This window comes from Parasteatoda tepidariorum, chromosome 1 (genome assembly GCF_982258835.1).
Source record: "Parasteatoda tepidariorum strain Cologne lab strain chromosome 1, Ptep-v5.0, whole genome shotgun sequence".
In the NCBI taxonomy this organism is placed as follows: domain Eukaryota; kingdom Metazoa; phylum Arthropoda; class Arachnida; order Araneae; family Theridiidae; genus Parasteatoda; species Parasteatoda tepidariorum.
The window spans coordinates 88,653,064-88,679,704 of NC_141755.1; the positions used below are offsets into that span (position 1 = coordinate 88,653,064).

Sequence of the window (26,641 nt, forward strand, 5' to 3'; positions counted from 1 at the left end):
CGTGAATTAAGTGTTATGTCTATCAAAAAAAAATTTTTTTTCTTTGGAAAATAGTGAATAATAGCTAATAAACGAATGAATTTGGGGAAATTTTTATTTATTGATTTATTTTAATTTATTTATTTTTTGAACTTCTTTTCAATATTTTGAAGCGAATAAAGTGTTCTATATGCGAAAAGAATTATTTTTCTTTGTTAAAGAGCGAATAATGGCTGAAAAAGGGACAGAAGTCATATCAGGAGGCACGCACACATCCAACCCGTAACTCCCTATAATATTAACCTATAAATTTCAAATTCTGCCCAAAATTAGAGATTAATGCATCGAGCAATTGTACCGAAGGATTTTTTTATAGATTTATTAGTTGGCCCACAATGGGCCAAAATAAGTTTTGTTTACTAACCGGAAGTAGGTGTTTTAAGCTAAATATTCACTGGGCAAGCGTGTGAAGCATGGCGCAGTTGGTAAAGCTGTGTGGCGTGTTAGATTTGTTGTCCCGGGGGCCATGGGTTCGAAACCCTGCGAGGATTGACATTTAAATATATTTTTTTATATTATTTTTTTAAATATATTTTTTGACATTTTATCGTGAATCAAGAGTTCTGTATATAAAAAAAACTATTTTTTCTTTGGAAAATAGTGAATAACAGCTAATAAACGAATAAATTTCGGATAATATTTATTTATTTTAATTTATAATACTTTTTAACTTCTTTTCAATATTTTGAAGCGAATAAAGTGTTCTATATGTGAAAAGAATTATTTTTGTTTGATAAAGAGCGAATAATGGCTGTAAAAGGGACAGAAGTCCTATGAGGAAGCACGCGCATGTCGCACCCCGTAACTCCCTATAATATTAACCCATAAATTTCAAACTAGGCCCAAAATTAAAGTTTAATGTATCGAACAATTGTACCGAAGGATTTTCTTATAGATTTATTAGTTGGCCCACAATGGGCAAAAATATGTTTTGTTTACTAACCGGGAGTAGGTGTTTTAAGCTAAATATTCACTGGGCAAGCATGTGAAGCATGGCGCTGTTGGTAAAACTGTGCGGCATGTTAGATTTGTTGTCCCGGGGGCCATGGGTTCGAAACCCTGCGAGGATCAAGTTTCAAAATTTTCCTTTTTTTAATTATTATTTTTTTAATATATTTTTTGATATTTTAACGTGAATCAAGTGTTCTGTCTATCAAAAAAAACTATTTTTTCTTTGGAAAATAGTGAATAATAGCTAATAAACGAATAAATTTCGGATAATTTTTATTTATTTATTTATTTTAATTTATATTACTTTTTTAACTTCTTTTCATTATTTTGAAGCGAAGAAAGTGTTCTATATGTGAAAAGAATTATTTTTCTTTGTTAAAGAGCGAATAATGACTGAAAAAGGGACTGAGGTCCTATGAGGAGGCACGCACACGAGACACCCCGTAACTTCCTATAATATTAACCTATAAATTTCAAACTCCGCCCAAAATTTGAATTTAAAGTATCGAACAATTGTACCGAAGGATTTTTTTATAGATTTATTAGTTGGCCCACAATGGGCCAAAATAAGTTTTGTTTACTAACCGGAAGTAGGTGTTTTAAGCTAAATATTCACTGGGCAAGCATGTGAAGCATGGCGCAGTTGGTAAAGCTGTGTGGCATGTTAGATTTGTTGTCCCGGGGGCCATGGGTTAGAAACCCTGCGAGGATCGACTTTCAAAATTTTTCTTTTTTATTACATTATTTTTTTAATTTATTTTTTGATATTTTAACGTGAATTAAGTGTTCTGTCTATCAAAAAAAAAAAAAACTATTTTTTCTTTGGAAAATAGTGAATAATAGCTAATAAACAAATAATTTCGGATAATTTTTATTTATTTATTTATTTTAATTTATATTACTTTTTTAACTTCTTTTCATTATTTTGAAGCGAATAAAGTGTTCTATATGTGAAAAGAATTATTTTTCTTTGGTAAAGAGCGAATAATGGCTGAAAAAGGGACAGAAGTCATATCAGGAGGCACGCACACATCACAACCCGTAACTCCCTATAATATTAAAATATATATTTCAAATTCTGACCAAAATTAGAGATTAATGCATCGAGCAATTGTACCGAATGATTTTTTTATAGATTTATTAGTTGGCCCACAATGGGCCTAAATAAGTTTTGTTTACTAACCGGAAGTAGGTGTTTTAAGCTAAATATTCACTGGGCAAGCATTTGAAGCATGGCGCAGTTGGTAAAGCTGTGTGGCATGTTAGATTTGTTGTCCCGGGGGCCATGGGTTCGAAACCCTGCGAGGATCGACTTTCAAAATTTTTCTTTTTATTACATTATTTTTTTAATATATTTTTTGACATTTTAACGTGAATTAAGTGTTCTGTCTATCAAAAAAAAACTATTTTTTCTTTGGAAAATAGTGAATAATAGCTAATAAATGAATAAATTTGGGGAAATTTTAATTTATTGATTTATTTTAATTAATTTATATTTTGAACTTCTTTTCAATATTTTGAAGCGAATAAAGTGTTCTATATGCGAAAAGAATTATTTTTCTTTGTTAAAGAGCGAATAATGGCTAAAAAGGGACAGAAGTCATATCAGGAGGCTCGCGCACATCACACCCCGTAACTCCCTATAATATTAACCTATAAATTTCAAACTCTGCCCAAAATTAGAGTTTAATGTATCGAGCAATTGAACCAAAGGATTTTTTTATACACCGATTAGCTGGTCCACAATGGGCCAAAATAAGGTTTGTTTACTAACAGGGAGGAGGTGTTTTAAGCTAAATATTCACCGGGGCAAGCATGTGAAGCAAGGCGCAGTATGTAAAGTTGTGTGGCAAGTTAGATTTGTTGTCCCGGGGGCCATGGGTTCGAAACCCAGCAAGAGTTGACATTCAAATTTTTCTTTTTTTTGATATTATTTTTTTATTATATTTTTTGATATTTTATCGTGAATCAAGTGTTCTGTATATAAAAAAAAACTATTTTTTCTTTGGAAAATAGTGAATAACAGCTAATAAACTAATAAATTTCGGATAATATTTATTTATTTATTTATTTTAATTTATATTACTTTTTTAACTTCTTTTCAATATTTTGAAGCGAATAAAGTGTTCTATATGTGAAAAGAATTATTTTTCTTTGTTAAAGAGCGAATAATGGCTGAAAAAGGGACAGAGGTCCTATGAGGAGGCACGCACACGGCACACCCCGTAACTTCCTATAATATTAACCTATAAATTTCAAACTCCGCCCAAAATTTGAGTTTAAAGTATCGAACAATTGTACCGAAGGATTTTTTTATAGATTTATTAGTTGGCCCACAATGGGCCAAAATAATTTTTGTTTACTAACCGGGAGGAGGTGTTTTAAGCTAAATATTCACCGGGGCAAGCATGTGAAGCATGGCGCAGTATGTAAAGTTGTGTGGCAAGTTAGATCTGTTGTCCCGGGGGCAAGGGATTCGAAACCCAGCAAGAGTTGACATTCTAGTTTTTTTTTTTTTTATATTATTTTTTTATTATATTTTTTGATATTTTATCGTGAATCAAGTGTTCTGTATATAAAAAAAACTATTTTTTCTTTGGAAAATAGTGAATAATAGCTAATAAACGAATAAATTTGGGGAAATTTTTATTTATTGATTTATTTTAATTTATTTATCTTTTTAACATCTTTTCAATATTTTGAAGCGAATAAAGTGTTCTATATACGAAAAGAATTATTTTTCTTTGTTAAAGAGCGAATAATAACTGAAAAAGGGACAGAAGTCATATCAGGAGGCTCGCGCACATCACACCCCGTAACTCCCTATAATATTAACCTATAAATTTCAAACTCCGCCCAAAATTTGAGTTTAAAGTATCGAACAATTGTACCGAAGGATTTTTTTATAGATTTTTTAGTTGGCCCACAATGGGCCCAAAATAAGTTTTGTTTACTAACCGGGAGGAGGTGTTTTAAGCTAAATATTCACTGGGGCAAGCATAAAAAGCATGGCGCAGTATGTTAAGTTGTGTGGCAAGTTAGATTTGTTGTCCCGGGGGCCATGGATTCGAAACCCTGCGAGAATTGACATTTAAATTTTTTTTTGATATTATTTTTTTTTATATATTTATTGATATTTTAACGTGAATCAAGTGTTCTGTATATAAAAAAAAACTTTTTTTTCTTTGGGAAATAGCGAATAATAGCTTATAAACGGATAAATTTCGGACAATTTTTATTTATTTATTTATTTTAATTTATATAATTTTTTTAACTTCTTTTCAATATTTTAAAGCGAATAAAGTGTTTTATATCTGAAAAGAATTATCTTTCTTTGTTAAAGAGTGAATAATGGCTGAAAAAGGGACAGAAGTCATATCAGGTGGCACGCACACATCACACCCCGTAAATCCCTATAATATTAACCTATAAATTTCAAACTCTGCCCAAAACTAGAGTTTAATGTATCGAACAATTGTACCGAATGATTTTTTAATAGACTTATTAGTTGTCCCTCAATGGGCCAAAATATGTTTTGTTTACCTACCGGGAGGAAGTGTTTTAAGCTAAATATTCGCGGCGCAGGCATGTGAAGCATGGCACAGTTGGTAAAGCTAAGTGGCAAGTTTGATTTGTTGTCCCGGGGGGCAGTGTTGACAGATGCCGATAACCGTTCACCCCCAGACGGCGTTGTAAAATCCCCTAAAATGTTTAAAAAAAACCCAAAATTTTAAACTTAATGTATAAGTATTAAAAAATAGTTCAAAAGTTAAATAATGTATGGAAAACTTTGGTTTAATACTTTTTAGTATTTTATTATCAACTAAATAATAATGTGATGATAATTAAAAACAGTGATGAACAATTGCACGATTAATTTACCTTTAAACTGCTTTTCGTGTTCCCAATCTTTCTTGTACTTTTGTACAGACTTCTTTTTTTCTTCATCCTTTGGCATTGTTTTTAAACGATGCACATCAAAAATTTTATCTAATTTGAATTCAAATTCTCCAAACGTACCGTATGATTGAGCTAAGTAATAACTTACTACATTCAACAAAGGGGTTAAGTTCTAAAATTTAATCTTAATCTTTTTGTTTCTGTTTAACATATTGATTTTCATATTACCATCACACACATTCAGTTTTAAAACTTGATATTTGAACGTAATTAAATTGAAACTAGTAAAATTCACAAATAACCCTAAAACAAACCCCTAAAAACAAATTCCCCTAAAATACCCACTGAAGATAAAAAAAAATCCCCCTAAATTTAGGGGGAAAACCCCTAATCTGGCAACACTGCGGTGAGCCTGAAGATGCATTCTATATGCCTGATAAAATTTTTACAAAGTTGTGCATTTAACAGTAATTGCTTGAAGATGCACTCTATAATTCTGTTAAAATTTTTACAAAGTTTTGCATTTAACAGAATTCGCTTTAATATTCATAAGAAATTTGCAATTTTGATAAATTTTAAAGAATTGTCGAGGAAGGCCTAAAGAATAAAAGCGTAAGCAATAAAACGCATTGAAATTTATTAGAAGCTATTTGCTTACTTACATTTCTAATTTTAGATAGTCAAAATTGAAATAAAATATTTAATTAGATCACGATGTTTAGAAAATATTCTTATGCTTATCTTAAATACGAAAAATTTAAATGAAAACTAAAAGTTATCGAGATCAGTTTAGGTGAACATTTACAATCTGTAGACAACTAAGGTGTGAAAACTATAGGTACAAGGGAAAACCATTCCACGAAATAGAAACATTTCTTGACCTGTATATAGAGATTGTCCTAAAAATATCTCGTAGCATCTGGAGCTCATTTTCATGCAGTCAACCATAGGAGTCCCATCCGATTGAAGTGATAGCAGTAATAATTCTGGAAGAAAAAAGAACTTATAAATTTCATAATTTAGAAGATAAAAAGAATTTAGAAAATCAGACAAATTTCTTTAAAAGTAACTAAAGTGGTATTTGAATAACGTTTTAAAATTTTCGTAAAATACTTAACGAACTGAATGTTAAAATGAAACTCAAATAGCTATCGAAACAACCAGTCGCTTAAATTAATTGGGCTTAAAAATTCATGTTACTGTAAGAGAACTTTCTTGAATTCCAATAAAGTTCGTTAATATTTAAAACTGTCCAACTTTTCTACTAGTTAGGAGAAAAAAAAACAGATTTAAATTTAATAAAAGCTTAAGAGTGAAAATTTGAGATGTAAACTAGATTTAAAATTTTCTAGAAATATATCTTGTTACTTTAGACTAATCTAAATAGTTAACAGAAACAATCGGACAGTATTTGAATCAGGGCAGTCATAGTTTTATATACAGGATTGTAAAATTACTTGCCCATAACAGTTTTTGCCACGAACTTATTTGTCCATAGCTAGATTTCGTAGATACTTTATTAAAACAGTTTTAAGTTATAATTTGGCACCTAAGAAATAAACAAAGCTAAGACTAACTTTGGAAACTAAGACAAAATTAATTTAAACTATCAAAATGTAAGTAAATATTAAATATATTATAAATAATTTTATTAAATATAATTTTACAAATATACTTAAAATCAGAACTGTCGGTGTTTGAAATATTATCAGGAATTTAGGTTACACTATTCGCATAGAGACACTTGAGCTATGAAAACGATCAAAGGAAAATTAACATTAGGAAAAATTTTGCAAGGAAAATTAGCATTAAGATTAAAGTTTACGGACGCTAAGTCTCAATGAGTTAGACAGCAATGTTTAGCACTAAGCAAGCCATAACCGGTCAAAAGACCGATACATTGTATGTTGTATTGTAAAGCGTTGGTATGTCCAGTGTTAAAAAATAACACGAGTAACGAAACTTTAGAAACTTTAATATTCATTAATAGAAACACAAGTTCAGACAACAAAAATGTTTACCTGTGCTTCCTTCATCTTTGAAGATTCCACAAACATCATAGTTTCGTCTCCAAGAAAAGAACGAAGATTCCACAAACATCGTTGTTTCATCTCCAGGAAAAGAACGAAGATTCCATAAACATCGTAGTTTCATCTCCATGAAAAGAACGAAGATTCCATAAACATCGTAGTTTCATCTCCAGGAAAAGAACGAAGATTCCACAAACATCGTTGTTTCATCTCCAGGAAAAGAACGAAGATTCCACAAACTTCGTTGTTTCATCTCCAGGAAAAGAACGAAGATTCCACAAACATCGTAGTTTCATTACCATAAAAAGAACAAAAAATCAATTCTTAATTCCACATATCCAGCCAGAAATCAGTGCCTGAAAAAAATGAATTTAACGTTAGTAACGTTGCTTTTAAGAAACTATCAGTTAAATAAGTAATACACTGAATATTATGAAATATATTGGAGAATAGTGAGGGAGAACGGTAGATGAACTTTGCTAAAAATTTGAAAAATTCAAAAGAATATGCCAAATTCTTACTTTTTGATTAAACTATGTATATCAATATATATTTTCAGGCAATAAGGCAATAATCAGGCTCCTTGTGGTTAAGAAACTATTGAAACTTATTATCCACGTCAGAGCTGTAATTAAAATTTGAACACACTATAAAGTCTGAAAATGGAAGAAAAGAATTCTAGACTATAATTTTTTTAGTGATACAAGATTTATGAATTCAGAGCACAGTAGAACTGCATTTAAAGATTTGTGCGTCAGCCAGAAAGCGCTCGGAATTTACAAACTATCATAGAGCCATTATATCAATTTTTTCCTTGCATTTTAACATTCAAGTTGTTCACATGACAAAAAAGATCTGTAAAAAAGGCAAAGTCTGAACGCCATTAAATATCTTCTAATATTTCGCACTCTGGTGAAGACTGTTTCTCATGAAAGACGACACAACGTTGTCTTTCAGCTGTCAAACTCGCTCGAAAACACATCTTGCACTAAACCACCTTACTTTCGTGTAATACAGTACATCAGAGTGCACTAAACCACCTTACTTTCGTGTAATACAGTACATCAGAGTATTCAAATTGCACGGACTGAAGAAAATCTCGGAATTGCCTCTGAATAAGCCCACGAAATCAAATAGTATTAACAAGCTTTACCACTGCATCAAGCACAGGTTTCATATCCAATGCAGATTTACACAGATCATCTTTGTGTAGAATACAATGTCGGGATAGTTCTGATTAAAGAGTTCAAGGAATCCAGATTTCTTTTCCTGCCATATTTTGCTCCCTATTAGTCGAAATATGACATATTTTTGTTATGGCCGCTTTCAAAGTTAAAAACCCTTCTTGAAACTCACGAAAAATATCACATCCCGTTGTAGTTCTCTTTAAAGAAAGCATGCACGCCAGTTCCTCGGTAATTTTAAAGTTCTTATCAACACCTCTTATAAATAACACTAATTAAGCAGTATCAATTATATCAGTGCTTTCATCCATAGCTATTGAGCAAAATTTAAATTGTGCAATTTTGGACTCTAATTGTGATGTCAATTTCTTATGAAACAATTCTTCTTGAAAAAATGTTGTCGGCCTGATAATTCTTTAACAAACGAAGTGTTCGATCGTTTAAATAGCTGCTCGCCAGATTTTATTGCATTATAAAGAAAAGTTATTGAAACTAAATACAACTAAATAAACAACAACAACTAAAACAAATAACAACAACTACTAATACCAATAACTAAATAAACAACAATTAAATTCCATTCGTTTAGCATTGCGTCATATGTTGTTCCTACTAAATCGAAGTAATTGTGTTTTTTTCATATTATACCCAATTAGATTAATTTTTCGTGCTGTAGTTTAATATTGATCATCTGTGTTTTTCGTGCTGTAGTTTAATATTGATCACTTTTTTAAATTTTTATTATAAATTTTTATTCTTTATTTTATATCTCTTTTCGTTGAAAAAAATGCTGTTTACGGTAAGCCAATTTAGTAATCAAAAGATTCATAACCAAAAACAATAATCGTTCCAAAACTTACTGAAAGTATTATGTACCTAAGTAGTCGTACCACATTAAAATTATTAATAGTGCATTTTAAGGCAAGCTGATTTAATGGCCGGAAAGTTCATTTCGTATTTAAATTTGCCAGAAGGATTTTATATCAAAGCAGTGCCACATTAATCTACTATTATAACTATTAAAAGTACGTTTTACGGCAAGCTGATTTTTTAACCAAATATTTCACATGGTAGTCGAACTTGCCAAAAATATTGTATATCACATTAGTACCACATATTTTCAATTAAAAATTTTGCTAGTGCACTTTACATCGAGCGTTTATATACCAAATAGTTCATATTATCACTTAACTCGTGAAAAAGTTTGTATTATTTTCAATAAAATTTTCAACATTATTTTCAATAAAATTTATTGGCTTTTATTGCTTGTACACTTTTTGGTAAGCCTATTTAGTAACCATAAGGCTTATGTCTTAGCTATAAACTTGCCAAAAGGATTGTATGCCATAGTGTTACAACATTACTTTCACTTAAAATTATTACTAGTACATTTTATGGTAAATCTATTTAGTAACCGAAAAGTTCCTATCGTAGGTAAACTTGCCAAAAGTATTATATACTTTTGTAGTACCACATCATTTTCAATTAAAATTATTGTTAGCACCTTTTTGTATTCTTAGCAATAACAGCCTTGAGCGGAATGAAATATGCATAATTTTAATTTTAAAGTGGCTTGTATTATATGTTTACTTCACAAGCTTATGCTCGAAAATTAAATTGTAAGACAAAAAATCTCGTCATCTTTTTAATTTATACCTTAATCCTGTTTAATAATGAATTTATCGCATTTGTTAATGAATTAGATGTTCAAGTCTTTTAATCAAATTCCACAAAAAATGTGCATGATATTTATTTCAATTAAAATGAAGAACTAGATTTAATTCGTAGATCAAACGTACATTCTGAAAAATAAATAAGTTTAGCTTAAATAAATATTTAAATTAATAGATATTAAATTAATATTTAAGTCGATTGCTTTACTATTCCACCTTTTCAAAAAATATTTAGAGGAGTATGGGAAAAATTGATGATTCTGTCATTTCCATGTCTTTATGTCCCTTCGGAGTTTATTTATGCAATTCTTCCTTTGGCTCTCTTGAATTCAAATTTTTTGAAAGAACAACTTGCATATATGCATGTGTAGTTTAAAGTACTATATAAGTTTATCATTATAAGTTTAGTGTTTAAGCAAAATTTACCCTGACATCATTTTGGCTTTTGTTTCGTATTGTTTTACCTTTAAATATCTAAGCTTCATTTGGCATTCTGGTTATCAAAATTATGTGTTCAGTAGTTATTTATGCTACTGTATTTATTTTGTTATTTTTATTTACATTGTTATTTGAATGTGGCAGAATTCATAGAACCACCCCGTAAGAATATATTTTCATGGAATGTACGGAATTGACGATTCTTTTATTCCTCGGGGGGCTGTTGTCCATGTTCTGGCTACTTATAAATGTCTTTCACAGCTCACCCTTGGGGAACTATTTTGATTGCTAAACACTAAAATAACAGCTGTTCTAAGACCCAGTGACTACTTAACCCAGTGATTATGACAAAACTTCAAAAATGGTAGATTTTACAGATAATGGGTGATGCTTTTGATATATTTTATATCCGTTGTTGAACAGCCGACTAAATTTTGGGTTTACGACTACTAATGTTCAACTTCGTAGCCTTGTAATTTTGAGCCTGGATCAGTACCCCCAGAGGTATGATTTGTTATGGAAACATGGAGAACCTAGTGATTTGACAGACTTAAGGTGCATCAGTCACCATTTACTAAACGGGGAGTCTTCAGACGGCGGGAATCGAACCCACGACCTCTTGGGCATAGGCCCAGTGCCCTACCAACCAGGCTATGTTGTTCCTAGTGTTTAAGCAGTTAGAATAAAATAACCTCGCCTCCTCGTTTGGCGTTCCCTGGGCAACATTGTGGTACTATAAAGGGATTATAAGCAAATATTTTTTTTTGTTTCACAATGGCTAAGAGGTTATATGAAAAAATGGAAGTTTGATACATTTAGTATAAATAAAACAATTTAAGAACTTGATAAATAAGAATTTTTGTTGTAGCTGAAACATTTTTAAGAGGATCACCACCCAGTGTTTTCATCATAGAAAAAAAATGGGTGAGAATTTCTCACCCTTTCTCAAAAACAGGGTGAGATTTCAAAAAGTTAAGTGAGATTTCTAAAAACTAAAAAAACACAAAAACTCTTGAAAAAAAAATCAGTTCTTTAATTATAATACATTTTTAACGTCTTCTATTTTTTAAAGCATTGAATATTTTTGGTACATCACCATAGAAGATTTTGCCTTTACAAGGTATTTGTCCATCTTACATAAGTGCATAAAAAATTTGAACGTCTTACATGAAGAAACCTTACCTACGGTAAATGTGTTCGGAAAGGGGTTCCGTGGTTGTGTTCTGTTCTTCGAAAAGGTTCTGAACAATACTGGTAAATAGGGAAGCTGGATAACGGGGCAGATGTTGAAAATAATGAAAGATCCAGGAAGAAAAGTGAAACGGATTTCATTCTAAATGGCGTAATTCGAAGCTTTTTCCAAAATGCGAGAAATTCGCGAATTTTGAAATTGATTTATAGAATGCGCGAATTTCTCGCGGTAATAATCTTTTAATGCGAGAAAAGAAAAAAATATGCGAGATTCTCGCGTTCTCGCGCTGTAGTGAAAACACTGCCACCATTTTAGAGGTAAGTTTCTTCGTTTCCCCATGCCATCTATATGGAAGTAAAATTAGCAGATTGGTTGACTTATAACTGAAAAGACTGCTAACTATCTTTAAATTGCTAGAAGAGCCACTTAAATGTATTAAATCTGTTATAAAGTACTGAAAATGGTATCGGCAATGTATTGGAGAAAAAAGCAATTAACACTAAATTGACGATTATTTGAGCTGGCATGAATCAAATATAAAAATTCCTTATTTATGAGGCATCTAATTGTAACAATAACAGTGTTAATTTTATGTGCTAAGTGATTAAATTTGTTAGGCAATATTTATTTCAAATGAGCGGATGGCTAATATGAAGCACCATTGACATCTGTATCCATTTGACTCCATTTTTCCTCTTTCTCAGTATTTGCAGGAAATCTAATTTTTTCTTAAAGCCTATGCATCAATTTTATCACGCAATATTTCAAGCATTTTTTTTTCAGAGTTCGTTTAAGGAAATATACAAACCTTTGAAACTTTGGCCTCATGGGAATAAAACTGATTCCATTTTGTTTAGAGCTATTATTTTTAGTACATGAATAAAATGAAGTTCATACAGTAGGATAATTCCTCTTCAATGAGATGAGGTGCTTATGAATTAAATTATCGGTAAATGGCTTTACATCAATAAATTTAAAAAAAAATTAAAAAAAAAAAAAAAAAAAAAAAAAAAAAAAAAAAACTCATTTGAGACACAAGATCAGTGTATTTTTGTTGGCTTTAGATTTAAAGCCGCCGAATTTATGTCAATATTATTTTTCGGTATTTACGCTTGTTGATTTCGATTTTCAAGATAAAGTTAATAAATCAAGCTTTAAACAAGTTTTTTTTTCTTTCTTTTCATGTGCTTTGAGGTTCAAATTAATAATTTCTGCCCTGTATTTAAGTTATTTAGTCGTATCTAGTCTAATCTTATAACTAAAAGAAATGAATATTTTTCTTTTCATTTTTTAATTAAAAGCTATTTTTATTAATAAGGTTACGAATCTTAGCTAAACAATTTTATTTTTCTTCATGTTATGTGCTATTCTGTATGAATGTGATCATGGAGGTTGTATTATAATTTCTTTTGAGAGAAAATAATTGTTTTCTTTAGTTATAAAAGCTTACATCCTCTATCATACAGATAGACCAAAAAAAGTTCCTCTATCTCTGATCATATTTTTTTTTTATCAAATGAGTACCTTAGAATTTTTGATACTCTCCAAAAGTGTTGCTGCACCATATCTGTCGTTTGCGGTTCTGCCCGTTGCAAGCAATTCAATCAATCACTTTTTTTTGTAAATCCTTAATCGCTGAATTTTTCATAGCTCAACTACTTTCACGATAATCTTGTAATTTCAACTCATATCTTTCAAGGTACAGAGGATATACGCTTTTTTATCCCTTCAACTCAACTCCGTGTTCAAGCACGCTCTGGAGTGTGCCAGTGTGGAGATAGCAGGTTCAAATCCTACCTTAACCTTGATGTCTCTGTCCTGTCTTAATGTGTAGTATCTATTCTTCCATTCATCAAATGACTTATAAGCTAACTTATAAGTCGTTTGACAAACAGTAACAGAATATAGTAGTGATATTTTATTTCCATCTAGCGAGACGTCTCGCTAGAGCTGAACAATGGGCTATTATCGATGGTCTTGGAAACATCCCGGAAAATATGATCCGAAAATCCTTTACAACTTTGATCCCCTTCAGAATAGATGGCTTCCCGCTTTGGCAGCCCAATGATCCGCGCATAAAGTTGAGCACTTTATGGTAAAACAGTTTAACCAGGACCGTTATCCTACATCCTAGGTTTCCTCTTTAATCGATTCTCGAACCCACTCTGTTTTGTTTAATATTGGAGATTGAAATGGGCTACAGGGCACAGGGGGTGTAGAGAAAACTCACTATCTGCGGCAACATTTCACATTCCTTCACCATTAGCGAGTGGAGAGTCATAGGAGAAGGAAGTGCGTTAATTTCTGTCTTAATTTTCATCAGGATTAAAAACTTCTAAATTAGGAAACTTTATGAGATTAAAAACTACGAAAATAGTTTTAAAAGTAAGCGTCGGGAAAATTAAAAAAAAATATTTTTGTCAATTAAATACGAAAAATATTAAGAAAGGGGAAAATATTGTAGTACATTCCAATACAAACTGAGAAGAGGATGAGAAGGAAGGGTGAAAACATGGAACCGGTCTCCTCCCCAGTCGGCGTATTCAAACGCTGTTATCGTTTCCTCCTTCTTTCGAGGCGGCCCTGACTCAAGCCCACCAAATTTTTATCAGGATTCACGCTATATTAAAAGCCGCCAAAAGAAATAACGAACTTGATTGGTGAGCTTGTGTCGGAAGAAATCTCTTGATTGCATGTGCATGAATCGCAAGCAGCGAGAATGGCTCTCGCATTCAAGGAGACTCCTGTATTAAATTTAGTTGAAGAAATAATCACAAGTGGCGGTAGAGTAGCGACGTTTCGATTCCTTTGATTTTATTTTTGTTTTCCCAAACTCTCTCATTTATTTGTTGCTAGTTGGTAGGGATGCTTTTGTGGCTCTGACTGAAATGCAATATTTGACGGAAACGCTTAGTTTTGGTGTTATTTGTGTAACTAAATGTGGAATTATTGTCTGTTACTGAATTGAAACAATATGTAATATTAGCGAACATTATTATTAAATGTGTCGTAAATGTAGTTGTGTTATCGTTCCTTGATTTCTTAGTTGAAATAAAGATGCAAATGTTATTTATATTTTTCGTTCCTTGGATTTTTATGTCAAATATACGGTGCAAAACTATAGTGAAATATTCCTATGTTGCTTCATGTGTTGTGTTTATTTTGTCTTGTGCAACGGCCGATGAAAAAGGTGGTGTTTCTGATGAAGAATTTTTAATCAAATCACATAAAGTTATTGAAGCAGTACCTAAAGTTTTAGGAAGATCAACTTCAGCAAGTGGACTACCGGATGGTAAGATTGCATGTAAATTTTTTTATTATTTATTGACAAATTTCTCATTTGGGGAAAACTCAAAATTTTCTTTGTAAAGACAACGTTGGGAACAATTTCTTATTTTCTAAGATCCTCTTTCAAGTAAGAGATGGTTTTTTTAAATTTGATATTTTAAAGAGTTTTGCTTATTAAAACAAAAATTTATCTAAATCAAATATAATTAATCAAAATTAATAAAAATGTTTTTTTTTTTTTATTATATATTGACAAATTTCTCATTTGGGGAAACTTCAAAATTTTCTTTGTAAAGACCACATCAGAAACAATATCATAATTTCTATGATCCTTTTTCAAATTAGAGATTTTTTTTATTTTATTTGATATTTTGACGAGTTTTACTTATTATAACAATAATTTATCTAAATCAAATATGATTAATATAAATGAATTAAAAAATTTTATTATTATTTATTGGCAAACTTCTCATTTGGGGAAAACTCAAAAATTTTCTTTGTAAAGACCACGTTGGAAACAATATTATATTTTCTGAGACCCTTTTTCAAGTAAGAGATGTTTTTTTTTAAAAAAAATTGATATTTTAAGGAATTTTGTTTATTGCAGCAAAGATTTATCAAAATCTAAAAATTTATATTTGTTGTTATTTAATGTAGATTCTTAATTTCATACAAATCTGTGTCATTTCTTATTAATTTAGCATATTTGAACTTTATTAGCTTTTTATATAGAAAGCTAGCCATTGAAATTAGTCTATTTTTCTCATAAATAAGACTACGTTTATTAATAAATGTTTTTAACTGGAATTTTATATACATATAAGCATCGTTTGATTACTTAGTGTATGTTAACATTTGATTCTTTTTCACTGTTTTGTGTCATTGTTTAATTCATTTTCTAATAAAAGGTGTTTTATTAAATTTGATATTTTAAAACGTTTTGCATAATTACAACAAAAATGTATTGAAATCTGAAATTTTTAATTTTTGTTGTTATATTATATAGATTCTAAACTTCTTACAAATCTGTGTTATTTTCTATTTATTAAGTTCGAACTTTAGCTTTTTAATTTAGAATGTTAACTATTGAAATTCGTTTATTTTTTTCATTAAAATAGGACTCAACTATTGTAAAATAGTTTTTTAGAAATTTGTACTGTATGTATTGGCATCGTTTTATTATATTGTGTTCTAAATTTATTTATAATTTAAACAAGCTTATATATTCTGTTTAGTTTTATAACAAACTTAAAAATAATTGTTAGACACACATGTAAAAAATTAAAGGAGCAATAAACTTTAAATAGTTACCTTATTGTTGAAATTTAAATTGCCATAAAATGTTTGATTTGATATAAATTACAACATATGTAGGTGTTAACTCTCTTGGGGATGGATACAATATTTATTTTTCAAGTTTGCTTCATTTTGTGATGTTTTTTTATTTAGTTTCTTGCATGTCACTGTCCTAACCAATAGTTTTAGCGTAGCCAATGATCTAGAAAGTATTCAGTAATTTCTAAGCTTTTGAACTGTATTCCAATTTTTCAGTCCATTAATCTTCCAAACATTAAAACTGCTTGAAAATTTATATTTACATAAGTTTCCTCAAATTTCTTCATATTTAAAAAAAAAAAATATTTTTTCCCAAGAAGGCAACCTATTTTAAGTTAAATTTTTTTTTAAGAATTCGAAGTATATCAGTTATAGAATTTTCTAAATTAGGTAATAGAGAAATAGGCAAAGTTAATACTACAATGTGTTGTTTTTTATTATATTCTGTTCATAAATCAGGAGACTCACTATTCTTGAGACTGATTTTATGGATAAAAATGAACGAGGGATGTAATATTTGATTGAATTTAGTATAGCAAATAGGAACTACTTAGAAAATAATGTCTTGATTGATTTTACTTTATCATTAATTTTGCAAATTTGCTTTAACTGATACTGCCTACTTTGTAAATGAGTTTATCAATTAATTTAACCAGGGCGCAGATTTTCCTCCAACCCTCTCAGAATTGATGACCGAATGTTTAGGGTTGGTGAGTAAGTTTTAGCTTTTAATATATCAGGTTTCAAATCAAATAACCATATTTTCACCAGAATTTGCATTTACGGGCTAGAGACCGGGACACAAACTTGTTAAATGTTTGAGACTGCGGTAATCGCAATTGCCTTGACTGATTTGCTCAGAATTTCTTAAATGGAGGCCTGACACCGTTTGTTGATCTTAGGACTTGTGCCACAAAAGACAGAGTTATGGAAACATTTCTGATATTTTAATTGTTTTAATGCATAATAATGCCTTTAAAACTTTTTCCGCATTTTAAATATCTTTTTTTTTTTTTTTTTTGCAATAAATATGTTTTAATTTTTCTATTTTCTTTCTTGGTTTTTGGTCACCAAAATTTTTTTAATTCTGTGTCTGTTTATATTTTAAAAATTGTTAATATTTTTCGTGAAAATAATGGTGAATAAAAATTTCAGTCAGGCTTCAAAGTACCTTTAGAAATGAAATTTTTTTAATACTACCTCAGTTTATATTTTAAAAATTCTTCCTAATTTTCGTGAAAATAGTGGTGAATAAAAATTACAGTCGGGCTTGAAAGTACCTTTAGAATTGGAAAATTAACAAAGTCTTTTCTTTATAATTGCATTAGCAACTCATATATATCTTTTTGACTATATCTATTTCATATCTTTTTGATTATAATTTAAATATTATTTTAATAAAAACAATATCAATTTGTTTTAAAGATTTAAAAGCAAAGTATATCTGTACAATGTTTTTAAACATATTTGAAAGGAAGCAAAATGCCTTAAATATATTGATATCAGGCTTTTGGTTTTCTCTGTGAAAAATTTAATGTTATTATTTTTTAATGTATTTTAATTAATAAAATTAATACTTATAATGAATAAAAACCTTGTACTGCATTCCCCCCCCCCCTTCTTTTTGCATATGATGAGGAGAGGTTTAAAAATCTTTTGAAAACTTTTAACTTCTTCTTCTTCCTGTAATGTTGAAATCGCAGTGTATTTTCAAAATTTATTAGAATTAACTTAAAATGCAATTAAAAAAAATTATTACACATGCCTTAAAACTCTTTTAAAATTGAATTTTGGTTGGAAAGTTGCTAATTTTAGTATATCCCTAATTTAGGTAGAAGTGTCTGCTTTCTCCTGTTTGCTTTTAGATTTGTTTTTAAACATTTCTGATTATTATCATCAACTTGTTGTTCTTGTTCGGAATGACATCAATCCAAATTTAAATTTCATTTTTCTGCAAAACTTTCTTTGCAAAAAAAAAAAAACCTCAAAATCAGTTAAAACAAAAAAGAGGCATTTCATGTTTGTTACATCACTAAAAGTCTTAAATATGAAAGTGAACACATGATGTAGATGAAAGTTTAATTTCTTAGTTGTCAATAAACATAAACCATGTTTCTTCAAGCATGTAAGAATTTCACTTTTTAAATTGTTCCTTAGGTGCAAAATTCTAGTGTTCCAATACCAAACAAAAGAGTTGCTACAGACAGTTCTAAAAATTGTTCCTAAACAACAAATTACCTTTTAAATTACTGTATGTGTATCATAATACATATATATGTATATACAGGTCTGCCAAGTACTACGTTTTTTGCAAAATATTTTATTGAGTGGTAGATATTTAAAATCCAAAGCTTTCAGAACTTTTGGTAATTTTGCAAACATTTTAAAAGCCTCACTACGAAAGTACTGTAACAAAGTGTCACTGCAGATGCACTTATAAATCATTTATATGTAGTGGTACTGAAAATAAGTTTAAATGAATTAAAAAAATAATGCATTAAAACATATACATAGCTACCACTAGAATAATTTTTTCCAAAAAGCATAGAAAGTTGGCAGCTCTGTATATATATAATTAAAAATATCTTTGTTTAATCATTTATTTATTAACATATTTAAAACTATATGCGTCTGTGTGCATTTTTTCTCTGGAAAATTGTAAGTATTTACAACTCGGTGTTTTTCTGTTTTGGCTCTTGTTATTTCATTCTCTTGTCTACTGTTAAATTGGCTTACTTTGGCTGATGCCACAGTTTTGTTTTAAAAATACGTTGAGCGTTAGCTCTTTCACACTCTCTCGAAACAATTTATTCTTATTATTATGCGGGTGAGGTTTATTTCATAGTGGAAAAAAATGTATGCTATTTCTTTTTGTAGTTGCTATTTTTTTTCTCCTTAGAAAATGCTTTGAAGTTGCAGTTTAAATGTTACGCGTGCTGTTGCTCTTTTGCGGTTTTTATCTCAACATCGTTTGTTTTTCTGTAGTCTTGTTTTCTTACTTAAGTAAAAATAATAACAATAATTTGTTTGGGAAATGAAAAATTGCACTTTATGGCATTCAATTTTAATTGTAAGAAAAACTTTTATGGGGACGTGCAATATTCTGAATAATGATGTTTTTGTTTTTCCAAACGATTCTTTTGATGGAATTTAAAAAAAATCTAATGAAATTTTTTAAAAGGAGCACGATTTCTTCATGCTATTTCGTTTCTTATAACAAATTCGAATTATGTTTTGATTTATGAATTGTTATTAGTGAAGGTATCGTTTGCTTGTGTTGTCATTATGGAAGCATGTGCCGTTATTTTTGAAAGTGGTATAAGTCCGAGGCTTTTAAGGGTTAGTGTTTGAATGAATTTAAAAAATATTGTAAAGGTTAATCAATTTGCAATTTGAAGTTGCAATTAGTATGTTCCGCTTACTGTTGCTCTTTTGCAGTTTTTATCTTAACATCGTTTGTTTTTCTGTAGTCTTGTTTTCTTACTTTCTACTCTCAAGACTTCCTTTTGAACTTAATCTAATGATTCATTTTATTGCAAGATCAGAAGTAAAAATAATATAAATAATTTGTTTGGGAAATGAAAAATTGTGCATTATGGCATTCAATTTTAATTGTAAGAAAAACTTTTATGGGGACGTGCAATATTCTGAATAATGATGTTTTTGTTTTTCCAAACGATTCTTTTGATGGAATTTAAAAAAAATCTAATGAAATTTTTTAAAAGGAGCACGATTTCTTCATGCTATTTCGTTTCTTATAACAAATTCGAATTATGTTTTGATTTATGAATTGTTATTAGTGAAGGTATCGTTTGCTTGTGTTGTCATTATGGAAGCATGTGCCGTTATTTTTGAAAGTGGTATAAGTCCGAGGCTTTTAAGGGTTAGTGTTTGAATGAATTTAAAAAATATTGTAAAGGTTAATCAATTTGCAATTTGAAGTTGCAATTAGTATGTTCCGCTTACTGTTGCTCTTTTGCAGTTTTTATCTTAACATCGTTTGTTTTTCTGTAGTCTTGTTTTCTTACTTTCTACTCTCAAGACTTCCTTTTGAACTTAATCTAATGATTCATTTTATTGCAAGATCAGAAGTAAAAATAATATAAATAATTTGTTTGGGAAATGAAAAATTGTGCATTATGGCATTCAATTTTAATTGTAAGAAAAACTTTTATGGGGACGTGCAATATTCTGAATAATGATGTTTTTGTTTTTCCAAACGATTCTTTTGATGGAATTTAAAAAAAATCTAATGAAATTTTTTAAAAGGAGCACGATTTCTTCATGCTATTTCGTTTCTTATAACAAATTCGAATTATGTTTTGATTTATGAATTGTTATTAGTGAAGGTATCGTTTGCTTGTGTTGTCATTATGGAAGCATGTGCCGTTATTTTTGAAAGTGGTATAAGTCCGAGGCTTTTAAGGGTTAGTGTTTGAATGAATTTAAAAAATATTGTAAAGGTTAATCAATTTGCAATTTGAAGTTGCAATTAGTATGTTCCGCTTACTGTTGCTCTTTTGCAGTTTTTATCTTAACATCGTTTGTTTTTCTGTAGTCTTGTTTTCTTACTTTCTACTCTCAAGACTTCCTTTTGAACTTAATCTAATGATTCATTTTATTGCAAGATCAGAAGTAAAAATAATATAAATAATTTGTTTGGGAAATGAAAAATTGTGCATTATGGCATTCAATTTTAATTGTAAGAAAAACTTTTATGGGGACGTGCAATATTCTGAATAATGATGTTTTTGTTTTTCCAAACGATTCTTTTGATGGAATTTAAAAAAAATCTAATGAAATTTTTTAAAAGGAGCACGATTTCTTCATGCTATTTCGTTTCTTATAACAAATTCGAATTATGTTTTGATTTATGAATTGTTATTAGTGAAGGTATCGTTTGCTTGTGTTGTCATTATGGAAGCATGTGCCGTTATTTTTGAAAGTGGTATAAGTCCGAGGCTTTTAAGGGTTAGTGTTTGAATGAATTTAAAAAATATTGTAAAGGTTAATCAATTTGCAATTTGAAGTTGCAATTAGTATGTTCCGCTTACTGTTGCTCTTTTGCAGTTTTTATCTTAACATCGTTTGTTTTTCTGTAGTCTTGTTTTCTTACTTTCTACTCTCAAGACTTCCTTTTGAACTTAATCTAATGATTCATTTTATTGCAAGATCAGAAGTAAAAATAATATAAATAATTTGTTTGGGAAATGAAAAATTGTGCATTATGGCATTCAATTTTAATTGTAAGAAAAACTTTTATGGGGACGTGCAATATTCTGAATAATGATGTTTTTGTTTTTCCAAACGATTCTTTTGATGGAATTTAAAAAAAATCTAATGAAATTTTTTAAAAGGAGCACGATTTCTTCATGCTATTTCGTTTCTTATAACAAATTCGAATTATGTTTTGATTTATGAATTGTTATTAGTGAAGGTATCGTTTGCTTGTGTTGTCATTATGGAAGCATGTGCCGTTATTTTTGAAAGTGGTATAAGTCCGAGGCTTTTAAGGGTTAGTGTTTGAATGAATTTAAAAAATATTGTAAAGGTTAATCAATTTGCAATTTGAAGTTGCAATTAGTATGTTCCGCTTACTGTTGCTCTTTTGCAGTTTTTATCTTAACATCGTTTGTTTTTCTGTAGTCTTGTTTTCTTACTTTCTACTCTCAAGACTTCCTTTTGAACTTAATCTAATGATTCATTTTATTGCAAGATCGGAAGTAAAAATAATATAAATAATTTGTTTGGGAAATGAAAAATTGTGCATTATGGCATTCAATTTTAATTGTAAGAAAAACTTTTATGGGGACGTGCAATTTTCTGAATAATGATGTTTTTGTTTTTCCAAACGATTCTTTTGATGGAATTTAAAAAAAATCTAATGAAATTTTTTAAAAGGAGCACGATTTCTTCATGCTATTTCGTTTCTTATAACAAATTCGTATTATGTTTTGATTTATGAATTGTTATTAGAGAAGGCATCGTTTGCTTGTGTTGTCATTATGGAAACATGTGCCGTTATTTTTGAAAATGGTATAAGTGCGAGGCTCTTAAGGGTTAGTGTTTGAATGAATTTAAAAATATTGTAAAAGTTAATCAATTTAGGTGATATTTTTAACACTGTAATTTGATGAAACATCAAAATGCAACAATGGTTATTAAAATCATGAAAAGTAAATAAATAAACGACTTTTTAACTCCAGATAGATTTATTCCACTTTCAAAATTTACGGTTCATATTTTTCCTGTTGGCGACTAAATTGCTGTTATAACTCTACAATGCATACATTTATCTCTGAAATGATGCAAACTCAAATAAATAAAAAATTTAAGTTAAGAATCATATGCGATGTGAAACAAAGAAGCGGAAACAGACACATCACTATGCCTTGTAATGTAGTCATGCCCATTTCAATAATACATTCAAATACACGTATCCCATATATCTAACAAGAACGTATTTAGTAGTACAAAATTCTATTAAAAATTTTTTTTTCATTCGTTTACAGAAAAAAAAGTGTGTTTATTTTATTATTTTAAATTTATTTTTTTAAAGTAAATTATTTTTTTTTAAAATTTCATTTGTTCATTTATTTTAAATATATGGAAGTAAAATATTTTTAATAGTAAATTATTTTTTTAAATTTTTTTATTTTATTTGATTATTTATTTTATTTTATTTGTTTATTTATATGTCAAATATGCTTTAAGAAAAAGAAGAAACTAAAATTCGTTTCTCCAAAGATAATTCCGTGAAAAAAATAACTTTCAGAAAATATTTATTCTTTTAGTTAATAATAGTCGAAAATATTTTGAATTGTAAGGTATAAAAATTTTTATATCATTTTAAAGAATGTAATTTTACATGAAAAATTACAAAGTTTGAGAAAAATCGGTCGGAAATCGGAATTTTAAAAAAGTCGTATTTTTAATTTATTCAGAGAAAGTACATTTTTGAGTCTGATTGCGTTACTTAAAATATCGTCTGCATTAATTAATTAGAATATGTGAGGACAGACCTTGTTGCCATTAGGATTGAGTCCCTAGAACGTGAAGATCCTATCATTAGATTAAAAGTTATTCAAAATAGTGCCTTTTTTTTTTAACTTTGGCCTGTACCCCGTATATTTTACAAGCGTACCATATTTAATTGTTCAAGATTCTACATAGCCAAACATTTCAGTATGCAGTTAAGCTTTTAATTTGTATAAATTTTTTCGGCTATCATGTGTAGTAAATGCACAAAATTCTTTAAACATTGCTTAAATATGCTTAGAACTATGGACATTTTTATAAAAAGCTATACCTCCACGCTTTATAACTGTAGAAATATTCAATAAAATTAAAAAGGAAAATTGAATAATTTTTAGTTAATAAAAAAATGTATTTTAAAATTTCAGCAAAAAAAAAAAAAAAAAAATTGCTAACGATTGCTTACAGATAATGCATTTAAAATAATCCTTTCATTTTACGTATAATTTTATTCTGAATTGCATTTGGTAACTTATGAAATAAATCCTATTTGAATATTTTAAAAATTTAAAAAAAAATTCTAGCAATTTTCAAAGTTTTTGTAAATTTTGATTTATTTTCATTTTATTGAATATTACTACTGTTTATGGTAATGAAACGTATATAAAAGGAAAGGTAGTTTTTATACAAAAATGTCCATATTTACATGAATATTTAAACTAGGTTTACGAAATTTTGGGCAGTTCTTGCATATGAATACCAAAGTATTTGATACAAGTTACTAGCTTATTGTTATGTATTTTGGCATAATGTGTTCAAAAACACTATTTCTTTCATAATTAATTAACCGGTCTCTCAAATATCTGAAAGCTTTTAACTTATTTGATACGTAATTTAAAGGTTTTAAAATTTTAATACTTAAGAAATAAAAAAGATTTTTTTTATTGAGATGTGTTTCAAAACAATAAAAAATTCAAACGACTATGTAAATCTAATCGAATTCCAACCTCTTTTAGGCTGTATTATGATTTTCTTTTGAACTGCCGTTTCAGAAATTTTAATGAGCTCGTTCATTATTTTCTCATTCATTATTTCACCACCGTTGTTAGATCGTTATAATTTTTACATAGCATTTGTGCAATGATAATGATGAGGCAGCATTTTAGTCTTCGATTAGGAGGAACATTTCCTATCTTTTCTCTTAATTTTCTTTGTATTAAGGCAGATATTAAGAGTTGGAAATGATTTCATTAAATTCGCTATTTTATTTGAATTTTGTTATTTTCAAAAGATCTTGTAGAAATATTACTGATATTAAAGTTCTTTTCCTGTTTTCGAAAATCCTAATGGGAACACGCTTAATAGTTTTGATAAGAAACAAAAAAGAATTGGAAGGATAAGGAAAATTTCACTGCAAAGATTTTTTCGAAATAATTAGGCATTAGTAAAACGAACTTAATTTTGAGGTGAAGATGTATCTTTACAATCAATATTGACTCCAGGCCGGGATAGTCTGATTGGCATGGCGCTGGACTCATTTTTGTGAAAACGGGAGTTCGAATCCAGCCAGTCGAAGATTCCCCGTGTAGTATATGGTGACTGGTGCACGTCAAATCTGTCGGATCGCAAAGTCCTCCGTGTTACCATAACAAATTATACTTCTGGGGGTACTGAGCTGGAGATTGATCGCTCTCTGGTTCAGGCCAAAATTACGATCTGTGGATGAATGAATGGGTCCGCCCTATAAGCAGGTGTGACGTATGAATGGCTGTGGCAGAAGTCGAATTCCTGACCATAGATGGCGCCACTAAGAACAAGAACAATCGCACCTCTTACCTTAATGGCAACAACAATACTGAGGCCATCAGTGGTGTTAAACTATATTGTTTTAATTCATGGTGCAACCTTTTGGTGCTACCTGTTCATTGGCCATTTATCAATGATCAATCCGTTAGATGAAATGAAGGGTTAGATAAAAATAAATAAATAGATTTAAAAGAACTGCTGCTAATCGTTCCAATTCGTTTCCAATGCTGAAAAATCGATATTTTTACTATTTATTTTTCTAAAAAACTTTTAATTTTTCATTGGTTGACAACGGAAATTTTGATAGTTATTTGGGGGGCTCATGCCCCACCGTGCGCACGCCTGTGGATTTGCGTACGGTAATTTTTATTAACGTCACGAGAGTATGATTTTAAGTTGTTCGTCATAAAAAATTAAAGAATTAAAAAAATAAACAAAAAGAAAAGTAAAATAAAAGTAGAGGAAGCTCATAATTCAATTTAGCTATAAAAGTTAATCGTGTGTAGGTGTTCCTGGTGAAACAATGGATAAAAATTCATTCTGTTAAAACTATAAAAAAATTTCATTTTTCACGCTTTCTTCATTTTTACGATCTACTAAAAGGAAAAGAAAAAACTATCCTGAACTCAAACCTTTTTATGTATGTTTGTGCACTAAATTATACATTCTGTTTGTAAACGTAAGTTGTTAATATTATTTTTTTCGGAAATTCCAGACACCTGTCATTTTATGCGTCCATGGGTTCATAACTTTTTTTCTCTCGTTTCAACTCAATTAGTTTTCTTTGTCTATTTCGCGGTAGTTTTTATTGAACCTTAATGTTGAGTAGGGGGAAAATCTTGTGTTCATATTATGTTGTGGCAAGTGGGTTTTTTGTTTTGAAGCTTTATTTATTCCTGACATGTTTTTTTTTTTTATTATATCGAAGTTTAATTATAATCAAGGAGTAGCCTTTTTTGTGAAAAATAGCTATTTTTTTTAAGTCTTAATATTATTTTGATTTATGTTCTCCCCCTAAAAGTCATTTTATGTAATGTAATTCATAAGATAATTTTTTCTTTCCCGTCCATATGGTGATGTTTTCCTTTATGAAGATCTCGTGATTATTTCATGATAAATCACATTTTTGGTAATTAAAGCCGCTCTCCCGAGAAAAGTTTTAATTAACGAAAAAACAGTGAGCCGCGATGGCTCACGGGATAAAGCGTTCGCCTTCCAATGAGGTGAACCGGGTTCGAATCCCTGCGAAGGCTGGTCTATACGAATCCGCAATTGGCTTGCACCGACCACAGTTCTGGCGTGAAATATCTTCAGTGGTAGACGGGTCATGAGTCCGTCAGGCTAACCGTGGGAGGTTTTCGTGGTCTTCCTTTTCATGTAACGCAAATGCGTGTTAGTTCCATCAAAAAGTCATCCACGATGGCGAATATTTCCCAATACTTGATTCAAAAGTTCTCCTGTCTTCTGGATTAGGTTCAAAATTACAAGGCTGCGGAGTTTGACATTAGTAGTCGTAAACCCAAAAATTGGGTCGGCTGCTCAGCGACGGTTATAAAATAAAAATAAAATTAACGAAAATAAAAAATATATATATTAAAAAAATTCAAAGCGCCATTTTGTAATTATATTGTGCTTTGCATCGTAAATGCAAGCATTTTTGTTTTGTCAGCCCAGGGACCGTTTGCTTTTCCTTATGATTTTTCCACAGAATTATTTTATTTTTACTGCCTTTTCGGTTTCATTAACTGATCTCCAAGTAGCTTCTCCGTATTCGTTTTTACCTCTATAATACTAAGTGATTTATTCAAACATAATTTTTGTTTATTACGT

At 29.6% G+C, this 26,641-nt stretch overlaps 1 protein-coding gene across 4 annotated transcripts in view; it reads left to right on the forward strand.

Annotated features, from left to right (window-relative positions):
* The first annotated feature begins 14,176 nt into the window (after positions 1-14,176).
* Stim (stromal interaction molecule) overlaps positions 14,177-26,641 on the forward strand; it is an 89,798-nt gene continuing 77,333 nt past the window's right edge. For 2 of the 4 annotated variants that reach the window (XM_071179482.2, XM_087168614.1), the window contains exon 1: positions 14,177-14,699. In XM_071179482.2, coding sequence (XP_071035583.1) covers positions 14,465-14,699 — 235 coding nt within the window. In that variant the 5' untranslated portion in view covers positions 14,177-14,464. The remainder of the gene's footprint in view (positions 14,700-26,641) is intronic. The other 2 variants (XM_087168607.1, XM_087168611.1) reach the window with 1 other exon arrangement.